At 36.7% G+C, this 25,624-nt stretch overlaps 1 protein-coding gene across 19 annotated transcripts in view; it reads right to left on the bottom strand.

The window, feature by feature from the left end:
- SGCE (sarcoglycan epsilon) overlaps nucleotides 1-25,624 on the bottom strand; it is a 66,991-nt gene that overhangs the window by 21,104 nt on the left and 20,263 nt on the right. For all 19 annotated transcript variants that reach the window (XM_070265687.1, XM_070265685.1, XM_070265683.1 and 16 more), the window contains 4 exons: nucleotides 18,978-19,100; nucleotides 16,675-16,832; nucleotides 11,093-11,165; nucleotides 6,666-6,864 (listed from right to left, as the gene is read on the bottom strand). In XM_070265687.1, the coding sequence (XP_070121788.1) occupies nucleotides 6,666-6,864; nucleotides 11,093-11,165; nucleotides 16,675-16,832; nucleotides 18,978-19,100 (553 nt within the window). The remainder of the gene's footprint in view (nucleotides 1-6,665; nucleotides 6,865-11,092; nucleotides 11,166-16,674; nucleotides 16,833-18,977; nucleotides 19,101-25,624) is intronic.

Here is a 25,624-nt window from a genome sequence, read left to right on the forward strand (position 1 = left end):
TTGAAAGAATATTTAAAAAAAAAACCTCTGGTGCCTTTGGGAGACGGACAGTATATAACAGACTGAAATTAAAGATCAAATGGAATATTAAAAATTCAAACAAAAGCAGATGCGACAAACCACTGGTATTTAGATAATCAGTTAATATAAATATAGTCCATTTAAAGCAAGTGGTTACTTTTAAGCGTCACATAAAGTCAATTTCTATCCCCTTATTAACTGCCTACCCAAGACCATATTTTTCCTTGATAACTGTGAAATACATTTGTAAACAGAGAAACAAAATGAGTATTTCTTACAACTGTTAACAGTCCTCTTGCTTTAACATGTCATTGATTTGCAATTATAATTAGTAAGATTTCAAATTAATTCACTTCAAGTTAACATAAATGGGCATAAGCGTAAGAGTTTTTAGTACTTTGAAATGTTTTTTTTTCTTGAATTATAAAAGTAATATAAAAACATTACATGAAACTTGGGATATAAAAACAGAATTAATTTATATTACCAAGATAACTATTTTCATTTTCCAATGTACCTTGTAGAATATTTTTCAAATGCATATATTTTAACCTAATTGCAATCATCTCTAAAATATAACTTTGTGTCCTTTTTCATTTAACGCGTCATAAGCATTTTCCATATTGTACAGTCTTTGTAATTGTAGTCTTATAGCAATGTAATTTTTAAGTGTACACGATTTATTCAGCCATTATTTCAGAGTTGGACATGTAAGTTGTTTCCAATTTTTTGATGTTATAAATAATATTGCAAAGACTATCTCTGTGCATATTCTTTAGTTACTATCTTAAAAGAGATGCCTAGAAGTGGAAACATTTTTATGACAGTTGACACATCCTGCCAAATTACTTTCATCGCTACTTGGATGATCCATAAGCTTCACAAACTTAATATGCTCCAAACTGAGCTCATCATCACCCCACCCCACCTCCACCTGTTCCTCCTCTATCTTCTTCTCTCTCGGTGATTGGCACGGCCAGATGCTCAAGCACCATCATCTTTGACTTCTGTCCTTTTCCCCACATATTCAATCCACCACGGGTCTCTGACATTTACCCTGCAAGAACTCTCATACACACCTGTCCACTCTGTTCCATCCCACTGCTACAACCCTAGTCCTAGTCACCATCACTTTCCACAGGGAGTGATGCAACAGCCCCGGGTGTACACTCATTCTTTCTCACTGTCCTCAAGGAGCCTATGTGCTGAATGAATGAATGAATGAAAAGCATTATACCAGTTTAAAAACAAGCAATTGTATATTTCAAAGTTGCTAGGAGAGTATATCTTAAAAGTTCTCATCTCAAGAAAAAAAATTTATAACTATGTGAGGTGATGGATGTTAACTAAACTGATTATGGTAATTATTTTGCATATATACACATATCAAATCACTATATTGTGCACTTAAACTCATACAGTGTGATAGGTCAATTATATCTCAGTGAAACTGGGAAAATAAGTTAATAAATAAAACACAAACAGACTACAAACATGATGTTCAAGAGAAGCAGACACTGGATTTGCTTTGTAGGTCAAAAACGTGTATTTATTATTTCTTTTGTAGAGCCAGTGAGTTTCAATATGTTGGCTTTTTAAAAATAATTTTGTATGAGGCCATGTACAACAACAACAACTGTAGGCTCTACATGCTGAAATTACTTTTCATAATCCGTTGCTTTCCTTTTAGTTAGCTTTTTGAAACGCAGAAACTTAAAATATTTATTAAGTGAAATGAGGATGATCTTTACACCTTTATGACCTTAGCCACATGTTTTCGAACTTTCAAATGTGTGTAAACAGATTAGATGGGAGCGTATTATCAAGTACAAGACTCTCAAGCAATGTTAACAAAACATGGCACCTCAACCTTTCGGGAACTGGTGTGCACTGGACAGAACTTGCTACTTATGAAGGATTTGGTTATTCTAATCTGAGCAACTCAATTTCCCTTGAGGGAAAATATACTTACTGAAGCCTTTATGCACACAATGTGGAGAACCAAGGAACGGGTGAAAAATCTAAGTCAAAACGCTGCCTTGTTCAGCAAAAGCCAGATAAATGGATCCAATGATTGTATTATTTATCTAATTGTCCAAGTAATGAATGTATTTTACTCTTTACTTTGTGTATATAGAAGATAAAAGACAGTTTAGAAGAGGAGAATGTATCCATATATGTTACATGCTGCCTGGGAACTCCTGAGCTCTTAAAAGAAAACACACCATGATTCCTGCCTCTGTTCCCCACTCCACTTCTTTGTTCTGTGCATTCCTGCAATCAATCAATCAAAAAATAAAGTGAAAAATAAAGAATAAATAAAACTAAATAAAAGACAATACAGAATAAAAAACAAAGACTAAAGGACACTTCTGGACTCTAGGTTGACTGCTTGCTTAATCCTCTCCACTGGAGAAGGAATGAACCATCTTAGCAGGAGAACTGGCACACAAGGCTCGACCCTTCTGGGGTATTCTGGCGGGGGAGTGGAATCTCCTGCTTGCAGAGAGGAGGCATTTGGGTTCAGTTTATTCTTTCAACTGTGAGGTGGGCTTAGCAGGCCCACCTGATAAAATGAAAACTTTAAACCATTTTCTGCAAAGGTCTCTAATGCTTCAGGATAAAATCCAAACAAGTTTTCCTGGTGTCCAAGGCCTGACACGGTCTAGTCTTGCATCCTTGGTAATTATCACTTCTGGGTCCCTGTCCCCCATTTCCACATGAAGTAGGTTTCCAAACCCACCAGATTTTGTCCTACCTAAGGGCTTTTGCCCAACTGTTCCTTCTCCCTAGAATCCCCCTTTCTCATTTTTTAGGCAGGCTAATTTGTACCTGTATTTTAAACTCAGATCAGGCTTCACCTCCTCCATGAACCCTTTCCAGGCAGGGACCTCAAGTGGGGAAGGAGCACTCTCTGTGACTACCTCAACTGCGGTACGTACAACACTGTTTTTTAATTATCTGATTACTTGCCTGGTCCTAACAGATTGTGAGCTTAGAATGTATTTTTTAAATCACTGTACCCTAGAGACTAATACACTATTCCCCCCTAAAAAAAATACTTAACAAATGCTCAATTATGAAAGAAAAAAATGAACCTATGTGTAGAACTTAGAAGAACAGATAGTAGACATATAGCTGCGTGGATTTCATTTATTTATATTTATTTTTATACTTATAAAAATGGACTTACATAGGCCTCCAATTTTTACCTTATCAAAGGCTTTTTTAAGAAGTTCCTATCTCATATCACCATCATTCCATAAAAGGATATTTGCACCAAAAATATAGGAGGCACATTATTTAAGAATAAAAGGTAATATTGTAAATCATCAAACATGAGGACGAATACAGCAGAGCACTATAGACTGGCCCAGGATCATGACCTTGTGTCAGAGCAGGATTTGGGAGCCACTGACTTACATTCTCCTCCTCAACTGTAACTTCTCACTGAGGCCTTTATAGGGCAAAAGCAGACAATTAATTAGAGGGAGTACTCTGTAGACAGTCTAGAGAATAAACTAGGATTCTCTGTTGCTCACTGAGGCTAGAGCCACACGCTTTGGTAACCAGAGGAAATAGTGGTAGCTTTGACAATCTCTTATAAAAAGTGAGTATATTCTTTAATCCTCACACCCCATCATTCCCTTCATAGCTACCATTTACACCACATCACTCACCCTGGGTTGGCAGTTATGCCATGCCTAGAATGAAATATGAACCTGCTCCTCTTTCCACCAGCTTTATCCCAGGCTAAATGCATCCATGAGTCCCTAGCCTCTGGCTCAGTGTCAGGAGCAAAAGCAGCACCAAGACCACACCCTGAGAGAGCACGGCTGCCCTGGGGCTATGGGGCTGGCAAGGGAAAGGGAATCTTTTCAGGAGGCTCAGCCTTCCTTTGCAGGAGCTTACTTACTTTGATGTAAATCTTTATAATTGTTTTCTGTCAGATTTAGGAGAAGTTTGATAGCTGTCAGCGAGTTTTGCAGGATCTTTAAAAAATGCACATCACGAAGGATGAGGAGCTGGGATGCCGCCGGAGGGGGGGGGGGCGGGGGGGGTTCTGGATGACTGACATTTAATGGCACTTTGGGCTGTGGAAGGGCAGCAGGTGTACTCTGAGGGTCCACTACCGAGAGCCCCTCTTCGTCATCCGCTGTTTATCTGACTACATATACCAAATGGGGAAAATCTGCCGTTAGACTGCGGCTTCCATGAGTAAAAGGAAATAATGGAGTTATTTTTTTTTTAAATCAAACAATGAGACTTACGCTAAGTATTAAGCAGAACTCACTATTAGGTGCTTAATTAACACTTTGCAGTATAAGAATACACTTTTAAATAAAATTGCAGAAAAAGAAAGGGATGTAAGGGCTTTGCTACCTCTGACTCTCTCTCTTGATCTTTTCACTATTTCATTTTTTAAAGGGATATATAGCCCACATTATTTTCAAAAGAAAGTACGGAAGCAAAAAGTTTATTACGTGAATTAAGAATCATGATACACACCATTAAAAAGAAAGGAAGGCACAAGAGATGAGTTCAGCATTGGATTTATTTCTAAATTTAAGGCAACGGGGGTAAAAAAAATTATTTTTGTTACCAGGACATTATATAACAACTAAAGAAAATAAGCAAAATAATCCCCAGGGACAAATTTTTCTTCTGGAATTATATTCAAGTAGGGTCTTATTTCATTGGTGCTCATAGAGGGACATTAGACTAATAGAGTTGGCAGTGGGTACAATTTACAGAAATGCTATTTTAAAAGACTTATCATATGAATACTTTGTAAAGGTTACAGCTTAACATTAAATTAAAACTCACGGGAAAGCATTTCAAGTTGGGAAGGGATCTGAGACAACAAGGTCCAAATACATGCCACGGGACTGACTCTCAAAGAGCTGACAGCACATGCCGCCATCTGGCAGGTGTTGTGGGTCGGTCAGCTAATGACTGAATTCTCTAACAAGCACTCGTAGGACAAAAATTCTGTTCTTATTTTAGCGTCACATGCTCAGGCCCAGCCCTAGTCTCAAAGATTCAGAATCTCTAGTAGAAATCAGAGGCCAGGAAACTATCTATATTTTTAATAAAGCTCTAGCGGCAATTCTCAGGCTAGCATAGTTGGAAGCACTGTTTTAGGTCAGAGTTTGGTTTATAGACTTATTTAGTTCTATTTAGTTGTTTCTAAAAGTGCCTCCATGGGTAGGGCCTGCGCTACTGGTTAGAGGAGGGGTGACCCCAAAAGAAAGCACAGCTATGGGAAACTACCAATGCCTGGTTTCAAGCTGCTTCCCCTAGCATCTGTTGGTCACTGTTTTAACAATTATCGTGGAACACGTTACTTTAAGAAACTGCTGAAAAGACTCCATATTTGGAGAACATTTTCAGGGAAGATACCCCTGTTCATCTCTTTCCACGGTGCGAGTTTAATTACTCAGTGGGCAGGAGAACCATGGTGCAACTCTGAGGTGAAAAGTTAAGCTCTAGAATTACGTCTTCATATAGAAAGCCAACCAACAGATAGACAGAGATGAAGCAACTGTTTTCCTCAAAGCTCTTCTACGTGTGCTTGACCGGCTTCAAAATCCGTCACTGTAACAAACGAGGTGCAGTTTATTTCTGGAATTTGTAAGTTGGACTTTCCAGCTGACTGCTTATCCCTTATCCCCCTCTGCCTCCTCCCTCATACTTCATCGATGTCTATTTGTGATCTTTTCCCTTATTTCCAACAAACTTCTCCTTTAAAGCTGCTCTTCAATTTAATTCTTCTTAATCCAGGTATTCTAGTTAATTCCAGACATCATCCGTATAAAAACGTTACCAGGAACATGGACAAAGAAGGAGTTGGAAAGGGATATGCTGCACGAAATGTGATTTACTCCATATCTCATACATTTGTAGGACTGCTTAAAAAAAAGGCAGCTCTGCCTCAACCTACACATTCGAAATTAAAGATCCAAGTTTGATTCAACATTGACCTTCGGTCCTTTCAATTCACTCAGGCATAAGGAGTGTCTCTTAACCTCTACGAGGGTGTAAGTCTTGTATGTAAGGCTTGAGAACAGGCAAATCCCTTTCAAATGCATTGTCTCGTTTCATCATAACAACGTGGCGAGAGGGTGTAATCCCCAGTGGGGCAAGAGAGGAAGCTGAGGCACAGAGGAGTGCAGCATTTTGCCCAATGTCACACAGCTTGTGAATGACAAGGCCAGGCTTTAGGAATGGGTTTCAAATCCACCCCAGCCATCAGTCACCGACACATGGTGGAAAGAATGTTAAAGGCGAAGAAATAGTTTCCTAGAATAAAGTTACAGCAGTCCGACTGTCTTTCTGCAGCTGATAACTGGGGCATCAATTTCCTTTGAAATTCAGGGCCCTAAATAATCAGCTTCTCTATGGAAGGTACGAGAGACTTAGTGCTATAATTTATGATGCTGATCCTGATCTACAATTAGATTTCACAGGACCTGGAACATCAGATATAAAGAACCATTAACGTAAACTCTTTGCCAATATAGAAAATTGCTAGTGTTTTCACGTCTTTACAATATTCGGCCATCTTCCATCTATAACAAGTTTGATAAGATCACCATATTTAAAAATCCGTATTTAATGCAATGAGATAAAGGTCTGCTTACCCCTCCTTCATGTCATTAATCGGAAGCGGAACCCTGCCGCCCCTGTCTAGGGCCGACGTGATGTTTATGGCGTTCAGACGCTCTGGCTGCCACACGTTTTTCACGGCCCCGAGAAAGTCTCCAAGAACCTCGCTGGCCAACATTTCTTCTACATTCATATTCTTAATGAAGAATTCTGCTTGATACGGTAACGGGAAGTCTAATTTTGGTGAAAAAGGGTATGCATATCTTTAATGAAATAATCTTTTGAAAGGGAAACAGAAGAACAATTCGAGATTTGTTGATTTCCGTCACAATCCTGGCTTTGGGGAACGATATTAACACTGACTTTAAAGGCTTTCTGTATAACAGAGGACATATCTAAAAACATAACATACATTTGACACAGAATTTTATCTACAATGTAATCAAATCCGGGGGACAGTAGGGCAATTTATGATAGGATTCAGCCAAAAAAGAAAAAAAGTGTCAAATGTGCCTTCAACTTGCCAGTGACCTGCCAGCTTTCTCGCCCTGCCAAAGCGCCCAGGCAGAAGGAGCATTTCCAGATCTCTACATGAGTAACAATAATATTTTGCATTTTCAGTGTTTTAAAATTGACAGATCTTTTACAAACACATCCTCTCATTGGATCACTACAACCCTAGGTAGCGCTAGTCCCATTTGAACAGAGGAGGGAGTCAGGCACAGAGCAACATCTTTTTCCAAAGAGAGAAGACATTCCAGAATATCTGCACTTGCTTGTGGGTTATTTATATATAATTCAAAATACTGTATTTTTAATTTGCAGTATTACTGATCTTTTTGGAGCATGCTAAAACATTACTTTTTACTAAAATAAATATTAATTATACTTTCAATAAGAATTCTGAAATCATACAAGTTTACTCTTTTGACCACTCCATAATTAAGCATTCTAGAGAAATTATATTTAAATTTCTCGTGAAATTCCATATCTCGCATTGTCAGAGATTTAGTCAGCTTTTTTCTTCCCCAATGTCTCAATATTTCCCTCTAAAGGTTTCAAAGTTAATATTTTAAACCAACTCAATATCCAGTTCAGACTCTCAATATAAGAAACTCCAAAGAAGTATAATTTATTTCAGTTTCTCAAATCCCACTCTCGAATTACAAACCATCATCTCCTATATTCTGTTTGTTCTAATAAGACAAAGAATAGCACTCTTTTTGTTCAATAATATTTCTGTAATAATAAAGGCGACTTTTTTTGAATACTTACTATGGGGCAGGCCAAGCTAAGAGACAGAGGTGAACTATCATATTAATACTCACGACCAGAGAGTGTGAGGTACCTGTAAGCGTCTCCATGCTCTCAGAAGGGCAAGTGGATCTTTAGAGCAGACTAGGAATTTACCATCATTTCAACTTACCTCACATGATTTTTATCTAAGCTAAAGGAGATGACTGTGTGTATACAGTGCTTACCAGAGCTCCCAGCATAGGGTAAGAACTTATAAAATATTAAATTTTAGCAATTATTATAAAATATGAAGAAGCTGATTACCTGAATTCTTCCCTTCAAAGGACAAGAAAATGTTTCTGGGACTACACATAGATTTAAAGTCCCCAGCAGTGATTACACTATGTACATCCTCTGATTTATTTCATTAAAACTCACATATCTGTGAAGTATTTCACTCATTTAATAAACAATAAAAATTATACAGTAAATAACTGAAATCTTCATGACCCCGTTTCTTATAAAGCCTCTTTAATATTAAAGTACGTTTGATGACAGAGGTGAAGTCAGGGAAAGATTGTGGCTTAGAGAGTTTTCTAGAGCGTGGTGTCTCTTCCTTAAGATTAAGTTTTTCAAGGCTCTAATCACAGGGGTTCTTTACTCATCTCCTACACTGTCATTTATTCTGCTTGTGATTTTGTTACATTTGTTTGACGTATGGCCCATCTGCAATCTTCTAAGATATGATGTATTTATTCTCTTTTATGTAGATAAGTTTCCTGTTTTATACAGATACACTTTCTGTTTTATACAGATAAACAGTAGCTTAATCATGCGACATCTTTCCCCATACCAAGAAATAGTCATGTAGAAATAATTACGACGAACAGTTTCTTGGCAATAAATAGTATTTATAAATAATACCAAATATAGTTTTTGAGTATGCTAGAAGTCTATTAATTTCATTCAGTGTTTTTACATCCACTTTTCTAAAAAAGTACGTAAAACTTTTTTCTTATTATCCATGCCACTTTTTGGAGAACTATTATTTGGCTTCTCCTAACGCACGTGACCCTGTTTCACGGCTCCTGTCTGACACCTGCCGCCGCCACGCCCTCTGAGGCTCTGGGCTGGGCAGCTGCCTGCCGTCTACTTGGCCAAGTGCTGCTGCCAGGCCTCCCAGAGATGAATCACAGTAGCTTTCTAACTTTGGGGAAATCCCATGCCTGCTATATTTGGACATCACAGAGGCCAAGGGAACAGTAGGCCAACAGCTTGGTGGCAGGCCTCTGCAGCCCTGAATCCAATTCAGAGAATCACTCTGTGTACTCTCCTTGAGCTCCATGCTGTGTGATTCCACATGACTAATTTCCCATTAGGTCTCTCAGAGCAGGAGGCAGCTGGGCAGGCAGTTGTACTAAGCGTGATTATCCTGATATTGGACTCTCGTTACTTCTTTTCCTAACCTTCCTGGGAGAAATGGCATGTGGGAGGGCTATGCTCAAAGATGTACATCCCAGTGCCCATATACATTCCATCTAGACCAGGAAGGAGAAACAGATGCCATTTGGTTCACTGGTTTTCATAGTTTTGGGCAACTGAACCCTGTGTAAAAGGCAGCAGGGCAGCTCTGCCTGAAGTAAGTGTAGAGGCTTCCAAAACCCATCTGGTCTCCCTCCCTCACCAACACACCTTCCAAACCCCTGATTTAGATAAACAGCCCCTAGAGCCAATTTTCAATCCTACAGCTGTCTAGCAGTCTTCCTTTAGTATTTGCCTGAACGCGGTCCCCACATGTCAACAACATTTATTAGGATGCCTGTGTACTCCGTGTCCACAGGTCTGAGACCAGACTTGAGAATGAGGGAGTTCAAACTCTAGACTAGGCTGTCTTTGGAGTTTGTAGAGACTGTCATAGCTCACACAGAGTTTCTGAGTCCCTCTGAGAGCAGAACAGTGAGGTTAGTGGTTCAAGCCCACTGTAATGTAACTATATAACTATACTAATGAATTCCCAAGGAGACAGGGAACTTTGCAATTATTCTGCTCATTAAGGATATTCCAATTCTATAGGGACAGCTTAGAGTGGATGCAAGCATCCAATTACAATTGGAGTCCAGAACAAAAGTCTCCGTGATCCAAACATGAATGCCTGCTAGAAGCCCTTGCGGAGTGCACAAGTGGGCGGGGAGTCCTCTGTCGGGGCCCAGAGAACTGATACTCGGAACACCTGGGAAAAAATTCATGTAAAGGCTTCAAAATCTTCTAGTAATCTCCCCAATTATGTATTAAGTTATCAATTCTACAGAGACTGCTTTCTTTCGTACAGTATAAAGGCAATTTTTAACCCAGCCTTTACTGAATTATCATGAATTTCAAATTAGTAGGTTCTGACAAAATGTTTTGTGTTTGCTCATTTGTTTTTAATTGTACTAGGAAATAGAAGTAAGAATTCCCCTATACAGGATGCACAATTGTTTTACTGTTTTCAGGGGGAAAAATGCTGTATCAATTCTTCTCCCATTACCCTCACAAGTGATATCTAGTATAGAGAGGAGAACCCCATGCTTTATAAATTTTAACTACAAAGTTTTTAGTGGTATGTATTTTTCCCAATAAAATACCAAAATAGAGTCAGCATATTTGAGAGTGTAATTATTGGAATATTTCCTGTGTCCCTAACCTTCCAAACCCCTGGGGATCACTTACAGTCTGAGCATATGTAACTCAAACTGCTGACGGGCTCTAGCAATTACAGATACGTGATTAGGTCTTTAGGAAGGAGACTGTGACTCAAATTACAGTTTATTTTGTCCATCAACAACTCTTTATATTCACATACAACTGGACTACCACCTATGATAAGTTTTAAAGTAAAATAATAAAACTAGCTAATAATTACTGATTGTACACACTGTGTTCAGCCCTGCCTTAAGCACACTTCAAGCCTTAACTCATGGAACCCTTACCCCACACTTATGAGAGAAATGCTATTGTTAGTCCCATTTTACAGATGTTGAAACCAAGGCCTGGAGAAATAAGTGGCCTATCTGTTTGGCTCTCTATCCAGAGCTCTTTAGCACCATAATACATCACGATATTTTACAACAAACTAAATATTGCTTAGTTTTCTTTTCTGCATTTTACTATTTCATAAGTTATATTAGGTATGCAGTACCTTCTTGTAAATAAGGAAATAATTAGCAACACATTTTTCCATACCTACCTTCCGCTGACATTATATTAATTATCAAATTATGCCTTGCAGTCTCAAAGGTACGCCTATTGTAGGCAGTTATCTATCAGAAAAAGAAAATCATGTTAATGAAGTGAAATGCTATTTGGAAAACGAAATTCATTAAGGACAAAATAAAAACAAATTGTCATTCTTTCCCTTTTCATTATTTGTTTGTATACTTACAAAATATTCCTTCTCTGGGCTATAAGAACTCAGCTTTTAGCAATATTATGGGAAAACAAATAATTAGTCAGGTCTATTTAACATGCTACAACAAAAAGTTAAAATCAGAAAGACTCTTTTATAGAAGCCCATTAAGTGCTAGTAACAATGCAGATGCACTATTAGTAAATGGAGTAACCATTGTGAATGACTTACCAGTGTCATTCTAAGATTTCAAAAAAACCAAAACAATATTTGTATTTTTATATGGAGCTTAAGGATTATCCTGGAAAGTTCACTTTAAAACAAGCACATCTCAGTGGTGTTTGCGTTCAGAACTAAACTGCACACCAACCAGTCAAAAAGCATCATGAAAAACCCTTTGGAAACCATATCTCGCTTGCGACGGGAGTAAAGCTGAAGGATCACAGTCTGTGAAGCTTACGGCACACGTTCAAAAACACCAATCAATCCCTTTGCAGAGTCAACTATTAGTAAACATTTGCAGAGCCAATGAACTTACATCAAAGTCAACTCAGAAACAGCCACTGCCAACAACAAACAAAGCAAAGGCCAACAACAGGATATGGCTTCAAAACTCAAGGAATAATTAACTTTATAACAGATATTAAATCATTCAGACAGGTCAGCAATACCTCAAAAAAAAAACAAATGCTTGCGTAAAAGTCTTAGCATCCCGGCACTAACCTTCTGACCGTGACTGCGGCTGTAGGTGACACCAAGACAAAAGAGCACGACAAAACTGACTCCAACTCAAGAGAGACATCTGGCACATTACAAATATCAAAGATTTTCACAGCATCACATGTGGGCTTTACATGAAATAAATTACACTCATCAGAAATAATATTTGAAAGAACAGTAAAAGTCAGAATTTTGGAATAAATAATTCCAAACCTTTAACAATATTCAAAGGTACATAGTCTGAAAAGCATATTATTCCACAAAGTTAGAAGAAATTCTTTCTCCACAATGTGTCAAATTTCTGTCGGATTTAATGACTTCCTTGCTGCTATCTGTTGGGACACATAATCAATTAGGTTCACACTGAACTCTAAGACTAGTCATTAAAATAAACTAGGAACGATTGCTCACAAAGGAGCAAGTGGAAAAAAAGGCAAAAAAGATTTGATTTGGGAATCTTCACGATTTAAAGTCTACTCTGCAAAAACCTTAATCACATTCTCAATGGAAAAAAGTATCAATCCTCTACTATTTATTATAATATCTCAAAACTAAAGCTCAGGAAGAAAGATTAGACATTTTTAAAGTAGTGGCAATATTTTTGTCTAGCCTTCCCATAATTATCACAAGTTTCATTATTGTAAATTTCATAAAGTCTAATAAGCTTTTTTTTTTTTAAATCATAGGCTACTGAAGAGAATGAAGAACCTTTCATAAACCAGGATGAAGAATTTTATTATCTAAATTTATATTTAATGTTTAATTTAACAGCTATAACAGAATGCAGTCCCTCTATCACTTCTAATGAGATATTTAAATATTGTAATATCCTCAATCAAATTTTACTTATGATGATGTGAAACCCTTCACAGCAGAGAGGTATGCCTGTGTGTGTGCACGCTTTTTTGATCCCCTATTTCTAGAATAGTGGCTGATCTACTTTAGATGCTTAATAATTATCTCCTGAATAAATTCACCAGTGGATTTATATGATCAAATATTAGTTTAAGATATGCAAAACTCTTTTGACTATATTCATAGAATATTTTTAAATACTGTAAATATGTTACTACATATGGATGTAGGAATGAGTTACAGATTAATCACTGCTTGTGTTTGATAAAACATATGTTTAATTTTAAATGATGAAAATGTATAGCATGAACTGCATTACATGTCAGTAGTAAGGTATAAGAACACAATGAACCCCTGTGAGTCCAGGCTCAACACATGGGTTTCTCGCCTATCCTAGCCCCTTGCCTCTCTCCAACCGGAAGGAGACATCTGAATCTTGTGTTTGTCATCCCATTCATTTTAAATATAGTTTTATTATAAAGGCATATACTTAAATAAGTTTGCTTGTTTCTGAGCTTTACAAAAAACGGGAAACTGTATGCAGTCTTCTGGAATTTGTTTTTTTAATTCAACATTATGTTTAAAACATTTATCCACGTTGCTGAGCAAGCTTAACTTCAGTTTTGGTGTAAACATTCACTGTGTGAATACTCCACAATTTATCTTTTCTCTTGCTGATAGGCTTTTGGCTCTCTTGCTTTGTAGGTTTCCCACGTTTTGCTATACAAACATTGCCCAAGAAACATGACTGTACATGCCTCCCAGTGGACATTTCCAAGTATTTCTTTGGGTCTGTACCTAGAAGCGGGACTGCTGGATCACAGGGTACGGCAATACTCAGCTATGTGAAATATTCAGTACTGTTTTCTGAGGTGGGTATGCCAGTTCCCATACCCACCTGCAATGAATTTTTCTGAGAGTAAAATTCTCACTGTGGTCTTAATTTCAATATTCCTCATTACTGATGAGAGTAAGCTTCTTTATTTAATTGGCATTTATGTCTCCTCTTCTGTGAAATGTCTGTTCATGTCTTTTTCTTACTGAATTGTAGGAGTCCTTTTTTATATTTTAGATACTCACCAATAGTCAGCTATATATATTTAAAATATCTTCTTCCAGTTTGTGGGTTGTCTTATTTTCCCCATGGTTTCTTTTGATGAATAGAAATTCACAAATTTAATGTAGTAAAATTCACCAATATTTCCTTTTAAATAAAAATATTTAGGTATTATTTAAGAAATCCTTCCCTACCCTAAACTCAGAAAGATATTCTTCTCCATTTTCATATAATAGTTTAAAATTTTGCTTTTCATGTTTAAATCCTTAATCTATCTAAACTTAAGTTTTGCGTTTCCCGTGAAGAATCCAATTTTACGTTTGCCATATGGCTAACCCATTGTCTGAGCACCCTTTAACAGACATCCTTTTTCCCAGTGATCTGTGGCATCATCTCTTCAGACATATATCATTATTCCTTATGTGGATGGATCTGTTCCTGAGCTCTCCTATTCATTGGTTAATCTGTCTATCCCTGTATCAATACATCCTTATGATAATTAATACAGATTTATAATAAATCTTGATAACTGGAAGGGAAAGAATCCTTTCCCCTTTTTTTCTTATTTAGGAGTGTCTTGATTATTCTTGGCCATTATCTTCTTTACAAATTTCAGAATTAGTTGCTAAGTTTCATGAAAAAAACTATTGCAATTTTTATTGGAATTGCATTGAATCTATAGACCAATCAGGGGAAAAGTGACACCCTCACGATTTTGAGACTTCCTATTGCTGAATGGACTATCTTTTCATTTATACAGGTATTCTTTACTATCAATGAAGTTTCATAATTTTCACCATACAGATGTTGCATATCTTCTGTTAGATTTATTCCAAGCACCTTATAATTTCTGGTATTGAAAAACAGTATCTTTTAAAAACATGGATTTTCTCAATACTTGTTACTGATGTAGAGAAATACAACTAAATTTTTTATATTGCTCCCATAGCTTACTGCTGGGCTTTCTTAAGATTTTAATAATCTATAGACTCTTTATATCATTGACTATTCCATTTCTTCCTTTCAAATACTTATAGATTTAATTTTTCTTTCTTTACTGCACTGGCTGGGATTTCTTATATATTGTATAATAGATGTGTTAGAGGGAGTCATCCTTGTTTTGTTCCTGATTTCAAACGGAATTCCTCTAGTGTTTTCCATTACAAAAAGGATGTTTGCTATTATTTTTGGTAAGTAACCAATCAGGCTAAGGAAGTACACTTCTATTCCTAGTTTGCTAAGAGTTATTTTTTTCTTATCAAGAATAGGTGTTGAATTTTATTAAATGCTCTTTCTCTGCCTCAATCAAGGTGATATGCTGTTTTTCTCTTTTAATCTAGTAATGTGGTAAATTACATTTATATATTTCTTTCATAACTTTACTGAATATTTTTTAAAACTATTTTGACAATAACTCAAAATTAACTGTCTTATATCTACATATATTTCTATCTTATATCTACACTGTCTTAAGGAAGTAGATTTACAGCTAGAAATCATCAAAAAATCATGTTAATACAAACTTTAATTCAAATGAAGGAACACCTTCTTCTCCCGGCCAACGTGGAAGCTCATACCCACAGCCCAAGATTAGAACTTCAGAGAAAAACTCAAAGCATGTAATCCCCCGAGAATGTGTGCCAGTTAGGAAACATGCCACCTAGACCTGGGCAAGCTCTTGGCACTTCTACTAGCAGTTCCTCTGCTGCTGTCCTGGTCACTACCAGTAAATCCTTATGGAATTGAACAGTTAAATTAGAACCTAAGATCCTGGAGGCATCAGGGCCTAAAAGTATAGGATTACTCTCCTGTCATTAATTGCCATTATAATCCTGATTTTGCTAGGTATAGTAAACAGTGAAACACTTTTAGCTTTTATATCCATTCATTTTTTAAAAACTATTAATTCTCATTAAAGGTTCAATGTCATCATTGTTTTTGTTATTGTTTTAATTTCTAATATTTTCCAGGTATGATGCTAGGTAGTGGTGAAAATCCGATGAATTCTAACACCATCATCACTTCCAAAATAAAAGTCCAACATATCAGCATGGCTTACAGAGCCCTCAAAGATCTGCCCCTACCAACATCGGCCCCTCCATTCCCATCATTCTTCCTCTGGAGTATATCCTACCCTCCAGCCAAACTTGTAAATTCTCTAAGACCATGTGGTTTGCTTTATACCTCCAAGATTTTGATGCGCTGTTTCTTCTAACTAAGAGAGCCTTCCTTCTTCTTTGTGAATTTCTACTTACCCTCTTACACGACTATGCATCAAACAGCACCTTCTTATTTTAACAGTTATGTCAGTGTTGGCTAGGTATGAGTTTCCATTCCAGTGCTTCAATCTCTGGACTGTAAGACATGGCGGGGCTCACCTGTCGTTCATCTTTCTGTCACCAGCGCCTATCATAAGACTTAGCACATGCTAGGGGCTCATAAGATGTCTGCTTAAGGACCGTATTTCAATGAACATGAAATTTGTAATTAAAATATGGAGCAAATAAGTGTCTTAAGTTTCTATTTATTTTCTTAAATAGGATTCATACTAACCTATTTCTTTTAAATGTCTTCTAATTTTCTCACTAATTTAGACTGCCCTTTTTTATGTAAAAACTGAAACAAAAAACTTTGTAGACGAACAGACAGGAATGGTACATTTCCAAATGTTATCTAGTGTGTTTCCATGCATAAAATATTGAAAACCACTTCCATGTAATTTTAATTTCAATATTTGAAACTCAAATTACAAAAAAAACAAAAACAATTTTGCTCTTTCTAAGTAAATTACCTCAATGATTGTTGGTTTCCCCACATTTTCAGCTGTTGGAGACCCATACAGGACTCCATCACTATATGGTGTCCTTTGGATATATCGAAGCCATCCAGGTCGGTCTGGGTAACCCATTAAATTTGTGTTAAATGTTATGGGATCATTACTAATTTCACCTAGATAAGAAACACAGAATTAAGATATAAAACAGTTTTTTTCACACATGTTGCTTTGGTAGTTTCAATCAAAATATTTCTGTCTAAAACTTTTTTCTTACATTTGTTGCAAACTAAATACATACCAAAAAAAAAAAAAAGCCATCTGGAAATTTAGATTAGCGTCTCACGTAAAGAAAAAGCCCTTTTGGTTGTTTAGTTTGTCTAGAAATCTGATGCAACGAAGAAAGCAGATTCATACAAAACTTTTGGAAATTTCTTTTCTTTTTTTGCAGTGGGGGTCACATTGAAGTGGGAAAGTTCTGCCAATGAGAGCTATGTTCTGGGAAAATCTCTAATCATGTTGACGTATTCATTCCTCTACAAAGCCTTCCTTTCATGAATCTTTGAACACTATCAACTAATCTTAAGGGATATCTCAAACTTATAAAAGTACCATCAAAACAAAAATAATGTAATTTTATTTATTTCTTTTTTTGAGGAAGATTAGCCCTGAGCTAACTACTGCCAATCCTCCTCTTTTTGCTGAGGAAGTCTGGCCCTGAGCTAACATCGGTGCCCATCTCCCTCTACTTTATATGTGGGACGCCTACCACAGCATGGCTTTTGCCAAGTGGTGCCACGTCTGCACCCGGGATCTGAACCAGTGAACCCCGGGCCGCTGAGAAGTGGAACATGCACGCTTAACCACTGTGCCCCCGGGCTGGCCCCCCAAAAATAATGTAATTTTAAAACAAACAAAAAAAATAATGTAATTTTAAAACACTGAAGGATGAGTTGAAAAAGCTGTTAGAAATCCAAAAGAACTGTAATAATGACATTTATTATTAGTAAACAATAACAACAGCGTCATTTGTTAGCATGGGCCTGGTCCTGTTTCCTGGCTTCTGTAGGCACCATTTCATCTGATGTTCAAACATACCTATAAAAGTAGTACTATCATTAGCCCTAATTTTATTGATGGAATGTGAAATTTTCCACGTTAAGTAACTTCTCCATGGTCATACTAAGTGGTGAAACTAGAATTTAAACTTGGTTGACTCCAGAAACTATCTTAATTGTTTTCTTCTAAATGTTGGAGCTGTTTGCAAACATAAAATGCAACATAAAAAGACATTTTTTAAATAACTGATGAAAACACTACCTTTTTTTCTTGAATGCTGGTGAGAATACATTTAACTATATTTTATGAGTCTTCTCAGGTATGCTATTCATCATAGAATCTATAAAAATATTATATTAATTCTAATACTATAATTTTCAGAAAATTAATTTTTGTTACTTAAGAGTTATAATAATATTTTTTCTTGCTATTCTTTCTATATCTTTATTAATTGGATGGCATTGGCGACAATCCAACATAACATAATTTAAACCAACAGTGAATTAAATAACATTTCATAATTGCTATTACTTTGAATAAAAAATTAATCTCCAGGGGCCGGCCCAGTGGCACTGTGGTTAAGTTCGCACGTTCTGCTGCTCGGCAGCCCGGGGTTCACCGGTTCGGATCCTGGGTAAGGACACGGTACCGCTTGGCAAAAGCCATGCTGTGGTAGGTGTCCCACATATAAAAGTAGAGGAAGACGGGCACGGATGTTAGCTCAGGGCCAGGCTTCCTCAGCAAAAAGCGGAGGACTGGCAGTAGTTAGCTCAGGGCTAATCTTCCTCGGAAAAAAAAAAAATTAATCTCCATTATATTATTATGAAGTCACATAAAATTCTCATGTTGCAAAAGCTTGAAAACTCTTTCTTAACACCATATTTCATTCTCTTCTACAACACATGTATAGTTTTCCAAAAATCAATGTACTACGTAAGAATCTAAGCCTTAATGTGGAAAATCGTAATTGTATAGCTATAATTATTTCTATGCGAATACAGGGAGATCATTTGCCAGAAGCATGAAATTCAAGACTGGGAAACCAGAAATATGCTTTCTTTAAAATTCAAAAATGAATTATTTCCTTTTGTAATTAAATTTCTAATCTTAAAATGGGAAATATACTACAACAATTTATCACGCATCCAGACCATTCCAAATAATGTTCCTAATATCTGATCATACATCATCTAGATTACGCACATTGAACAAAAAGAACAATTTAGTAAATTAATCACTTTTTTCCCCCACCAAGAACATACCAGGTTTTGGGTAAGGCGGAAATTCCCCCTTAAAATATTCTCTTTCCAAAACATGAACAAAGAGGACACCTGCAGATGGGTACACATTCCGATCAGAGTGCACTTTCGAGAAAATAGTGTACACTGAAAACAAAGAGGAAAGATAAGAGAAAGACAGACAAATAATGAGATATGCTTTTGATAATTCACTTACACTGTGAAGAAGGGTTTCACCACGCAGAAATTTCTGGGAAAACTGAGGCAACGTGCAAGATATTGTTAACAAGTTTGTTTTAAAAGGAAGTGATTTTAGGACAAAACACAGAACAACTCTTCCAACTTGGTGTGTTTAGAGACTTTTCAAATACTATGTAAACAAAATTAGGTACATTTAACATTTTAACTTGTTATTAAATAATGAAGACATCTATAATATCTTTTTGGTAATTTCTTTTAATAGGAATTATTACTAACGAAATACATCATGAGAACTAACCAACTACATAATTGCTACATTTTATTTTTCTCTTTTTCCTTTTTTTCAAAGCAAAGAATAAGGAACAATTTTTAAATCATAAGACTCTATACCGTATTAACTGTTTGACAGTTAAGACAAAGCCCATCAGACTATGTAACACCAACGATACATGTAAGGTGACTTTCATATATACTTATAGAAATGCACTAGATACTTTTTCGATCAGTATTATTCCCCATATCTCTCCTCGAAATGATTTATTCCATTTTACCTCATCTTGACATTTAACAATTCACACAATACATTGTACTATGCTACATCCTAAATAAGCAATAACTACATAATAAAATTTAGTGCAAATAATTTCTTGAAGTGAAATGAGGCAGATTTCATGATTTCCCGGTTACTTAAGATGTATACTGCAGGTACATTAAAATGGCCAAATTGGTTTGATTAGGTTTCCCCTATTGTTTTTCCTCTGATTTCATCATCTCCACCTACACATTACTGCCATTACCCTTGTCACCTCTACAATCCCTGTTGGTTTTCTATCTTCCTGATCGGCTAGTGGTTGCAATTTTTAAACAGATAAACTCTACCAGGCCAGTTCTTTCTCTTAGTCACTGATAGATTTGTAAATGTGGTAATTACGCTCAAGAACTCCAAGGCTGCTCACTCCAGGCTCACAACTAACTAAAATCCCTGAATAGCAAGATCACACCGACAGCGAAGTTTTCAGCATAAAAATAGGAACTCCCACAAAATGTTTCTTTATCTATGAAAATCTGTCCCTGCAGTTCTGTGGATGGCTGCCAAAAAAAGGGAACGGAATGAAAATATTTGGCTTGTAGCTTCACGTATCTATTGCTTTACTACTAAAAACACAACTTCAAAGGCTTTGTAACAGAGGGAAGGAAGCTGCAAGTTAGGTTTATACTAGGTATGCAGGAGACTCGTTCTTTCCCGACTTGTACGAATCTCTGTAAGTAGTGTTCCCTTGGCATTTAGAGCACCCAACTTCTACCCAAAAACAATTTACTCACCTGTGGAAATGGTCCCATTCCAAAAACGAAAATGAATGAATCACAGAAAAACAAGATGAGCATTTGAGGTTTTTCACCAGTTGGTTTCCACAACATCTCCTGAATGCTAGGTGCTGCGGGGAACGTGAAGATGAAGGAGACGCAGTCCCTGCCTTCCAGAGTTCACCATCTGGTTTGGGGGACCACCACCCACCTAACTAGGTATGATCCAGAGGTGTGAACTACTCTGGCAATACCTGGAAAGACGGTGAGCAGCATGGGAGGCTGGAAAGATCTGGAATAGATTTATGTAAGAAGTAGAATGTGATACGGCTCTGAAAGTACTAGTAAGGTTCTGAAACTCAGAGATGGAGAATGCAGGCATTTCAGCAGTGAAGACGTGCAAGATACAATCATGGGATACTGCGGGGCCTTTTCAAGGAAGGGAATTAAGCCAGCGATGCTATGTTCTGGGGTGCGTTTAAGGTAGGGGGAGGAAAACTGGGAAGAGAAGTCAAATTATGCAGAGTTGTGAACTCCTGCTGAGAAGTTATTTCATTCTATACATAAAGGTGTTTAAATCCTAGATCACAGTCCTACATCCACAGCACAGGAATATTCTGAATAATCTGAAAGAATCTCTTCACAGCTTACCTAATTTATTCTTTCTAGAGATGAAAAACCCCTTGAACTCTAGCAGTGGATTTTATTTACCTTAGTTATTTTCTCGGCACCTGGAAGGTGTCTGGCAATATGTAAATAATTTTATCAATGCCTACTGCATGGATGAATACATAATCTAGAGCACTGTAGAGGTAAACGCAGATCTCATGTTTGTGGACTAAATATATATAATACTTAATTTAAACTTCAGTTTTATAACTTGAATTAATTCTCATATGCATGTAGCAGCTTATAGGTTATCATCCTCCATTTACATTATAAACTACAACAGTCTCCTTTAGTTTTTGCTGCCCTAAGGTGGTAAAAGCTAGCTTATAAAGCAAAAAGAAAGGTTGTTCACATTAAACAAAATTGAAATGATTCTATTTTCTATACAGTCCTTGGCAGGGCCTGAAGTGGAACCATAAACGGGTACTGCCACTGCCTATCACCTCACTTCAAGGACTACTATAGAACATCTTAGATTCTGCTTTCATAAAAAATATTTCTGTGATCTACAGAGCCAAACCACAATCTACCATGGCCCTCCTGGGTTTAAAGATGACATGCACATTTCTTTATTCATGTGTACTCAATTGCCTTCTGCAATTTGCTGAACTGCATACTTGCTGGTCAGTTACCTTGGCAACTCCACAGTAAAGCCTGCTTCACTTTAAGAATAGTATGCCATCCACTTTGAGAAAAACATGATACAGATGTATGACACATTCATCATCTAGAAATGGAAAATGACTAAGCCACTATGTTTTGTTTGTAAAAATAATACTTCCTTTCTGGAGCATCAGTTTAAATTATGGGTACCCACACAACATTTCAGAGAAGCATCCTGTACCTTTTCCTTTCCCATTTGTTACTTGCAAAACAAATAGCTCTTCAACAGAGGCTATTTGGGCAGTGTTTACACTTAGCCACTTAGCCTCCTTTTGAAAACAACAAATGACACAGAAAATTCAAAGTTATAGGGTCTTGTTCTAAACACGGGCTCTATAAATAATGCTGATAGGGTCTGCACCAACACCAACAAAGGCTGTTACTAACAGTGAACACATGTTGCACGCACATATGTCTAGGTAGTACTCACAAACAGTAGGCTTGAAGCATACTGTTGTCCTTAAAAGCAAGTCTTGAAAATCAAATGTAAACACTCTAAGAATCCACAGTACTAAAATCTAATAATCTCTGAAATATACATGTGTACAGTGCCATGCTAATCAAGTTGGTGTCCTAGGGTCTGGCCTCTCTGTGTCGCATGGTTTTGCAATCGTCTGTGGCTAAAAATCCATTACCTCTGCAAACACATGCCACTGGATACAAACGAAACCGGAAACCAGTGTGTGGCTAAACCCGTGCAAATCCATCACCATTAGTGGGAAACACAATTAAACCAAAGTCCAACCCACAGGAGAGTCAAAAACATCATCTTCACACAGCAAGGCAGCTAGATTGCAAAGATTAAAAATTGCAGATAGGCAGTCATAAATAATAGATTCTTTTTTTTTTTTTAGGAAAAATTACATATCTGAGTTGAGAAGAGCAAAAGGGTATGTGGGCAAGTGGATGGGGTAATTATTTCACCCTCCGTAAATGTAGCTCCAACGTCCCTCGTTACCACACCATCAAAATCTTTCCACAAAACTATTGTCTGTATGTTTTAGTCATAAGGTATAGAAACTACGGACCATTTCAACAATGGATACTATATGACAGCAGAGAGCCCAGAACCAAGCAACAGACGGTTATGGCGGTTAGCAATAAAGTGGAACCTCATGCTAGCTAAACAGCATTCTGTCTTCCTTTATTAATAGTCCCTTTGAAATTTTATCCTTACAGGAGAAACATCATGATGAAAATACGAGGGTGTGCACTTGTGTGCTTATTTACAATTACTTAAAAACAAAAGCAAATTTGGATGTATTTCGTAAACATTAAATTTTGAAAGGATTAAGGTGGTGCATTGCTAATGAATCTGTGGCATGTAACTTCACAATTACCACAATGATTATTCTTAATGGCATATGTACGTGCACAGGCACGTACAAAGTCCCTTCTCTACAAAAAAGTCCAGAGAACACTTACCAGCCCTTTTTCTGCATCACCAAGGACAAGTACATGGCTATAAAGATAAACTAGCTGCTGAGTGTGAGATCCTGTAAGTGCCAGTTAGATTTAAATCTTAAAGCCATCTCTCCTCTGAAATCTTTGAGAAGAAAATCACAAAGTAGTGTCAGTATTCACGTCCAGATGACCTTTATTAGGTACCCATTATGTGTATCTCTCTCTCAGAGATGCTTTATCAACACATTAAAAGGTCCATTTATATAATCATTTTCTAATTTTTAAGGTTTAAGAGAATATGGTAAAATCTCAGTTTACCAGGAACCCCAAGGAAGGAAACATTTCAGAGAGCTGAGTTTTCTAAAGTACTCCACGGTCAATCCTCTTTCTTAACGGCATAAGATCGTCATTTGGCACATCAATTACTGCACTCTGCTCTACTATCCAGTGACACCCTTATGGACTATTTGGTTGCCTTGTCATTTACTGATAGCACTAGCACTAGCAGGTCCTAGTCTGCTAATGTTCTTTCAGGTTGCATGTTTTATAGATTTTCTGTTTTCGCATCTGTAGACAAGTTGTCGGCTGTCATTTCTCATTGCTATCAGTATGTTTCCTATAGCAGTTTCTCTATCCCTTCTAATTTGCTGCTATTAATCTGCTTCAGGTTTAGAAACCAGACTACCAAACGAGGTGAGATTGCACGTTAAAGTAAGAACAAATTTGTACTGTCGTAATGCACGTGGGGCTCTGGTAGATGTGAAAAACAGGAGCCTGCATTTGTAGCATCTATTTTGGCTACCCAAAGACCCTTTTGTGGCATATTTCCTGGTTCTTAGTTGATGCAATATACTTCTGAATAGACGATCCTACTATAATTGGGATATAGCCATCACTTGAGGAGATGGCAGCGTGAACTCCATGTATTAAATGCACTCAGAAATAAATAAGAGTACCATAGAAAATCTTAATTCAACCTATATATTACATAAACATGAACTGCCAAATAAAAACAGATTTAATGTGCTGCATAAAATAATTTCTTACATATTTCATGTGTGGGAAATATATTTCATAATTTAAACAAAGATTTATTGATTAAGTGATCTACTACTCTTAGCATTTATCAGACTAAGAATATTATAACATACTACAATTAACAAGTAATTTATTAATAAGAAATTAAAATCTATTTCTAAAAGCATTTCACTTTTGTTAATTTGCCTCTCACACTCAAGGTGTTTTAAGATGTGAGCTATTCACTGGGAAGCATGACAAGGGTGTTTTAACTGAGTGCAAATTACTTAAAGAAGATAATGCATATTTCCCAACTGTTCATACTGCTGCCTTAATAGTATGTATTATCTGAAAAAAAAATTTGGGATAAGAATGATGAAGATGATTTTTAAATATGTTTAAAATAAAAAAGTTAACACAGAATAGCCACTTATCTGGTAGTTTTAAAATAAACTTTTGCTTAAGCAACTAGATATTCCAATTCCTCAAAATCCTATTTACAGAAGAGACACTTTTTCCCTGGTAAAGCTAAAAATTGGACTATTGCGGCCGGCCCAGTGCTGTAGTGGTTAAGTCTGTGCACTCCACTTTGTCAGCCCAGGGTTCGCAGGTTCACATCTCAGGTGTGGACCTACACAGCACTCATCAAGCCATGCTGTGGCAGCGTCCCACATACAAAATAGAAGAAGACTGGCACAGATGTTAGCTCAATGACAATCTTCCTCAAGCAAAAAGGGGCAGATTGGCAATAGGTGTTAGCTCCAGAGCAATCTTCCTCACCAAAAAAAGGACTATTATTTTAAAAGAAATACAAAAAAACACAATTTTTAAACATTTTACTATATGACCACCCCTGATAATTAAAAATTCCAAGTACTGACAGGAAAACTAAGACTTGTCTTATATTTTGTAGTTTTAACAGCTAAAAGCTCTTTATGAGGCTCAAAGCCCCTGCATACACAGCACTTCAAGAAGCTGCTACCAATGAATCAGAATTGATTCTAAGAGATGAATCTCATTTGCTATCTCTGCATCAAGAGAACTCATTTCAGGGTTTTCAGAGCCTGATGGATTTATGGTTTCCTTGCTAATTTATTTTTTAACATGTTATTTTAATAGTCAAATTGAAATTTAATTATTAAATCAGATAATTACTACAGAAAAACATTTTGAGAGATATCAATATCCAGCCAGGTACATGGCCTGTTTTGTTTTCTCACTTAGATTTACCTTGTGTTTTATCAATCCAGTCTTATAAATATTGGCTTTGAATCAAAAGCTTCTCTCAGCAGTCTGCCCTTCACCTTTGAGTTTACTCAAGACCGAAGTCCGCAGGCCACTCATTTGGCAGTGGTCAGCTCCTGTTTTTATTTCAGTCACAAACAACCCATGCCTAGGCTATAGAATTCATC

Source organism: Equus caballus, chromosome 4 (assembly GCF_041296265.1).
Source record: "Equus caballus isolate H_3958 breed thoroughbred chromosome 4, TB-T2T, whole genome shotgun sequence".
NCBI classification, from domain to species: domain Eukaryota; kingdom Metazoa; phylum Chordata; class Mammalia; order Perissodactyla; family Equidae; genus Equus; species Equus caballus.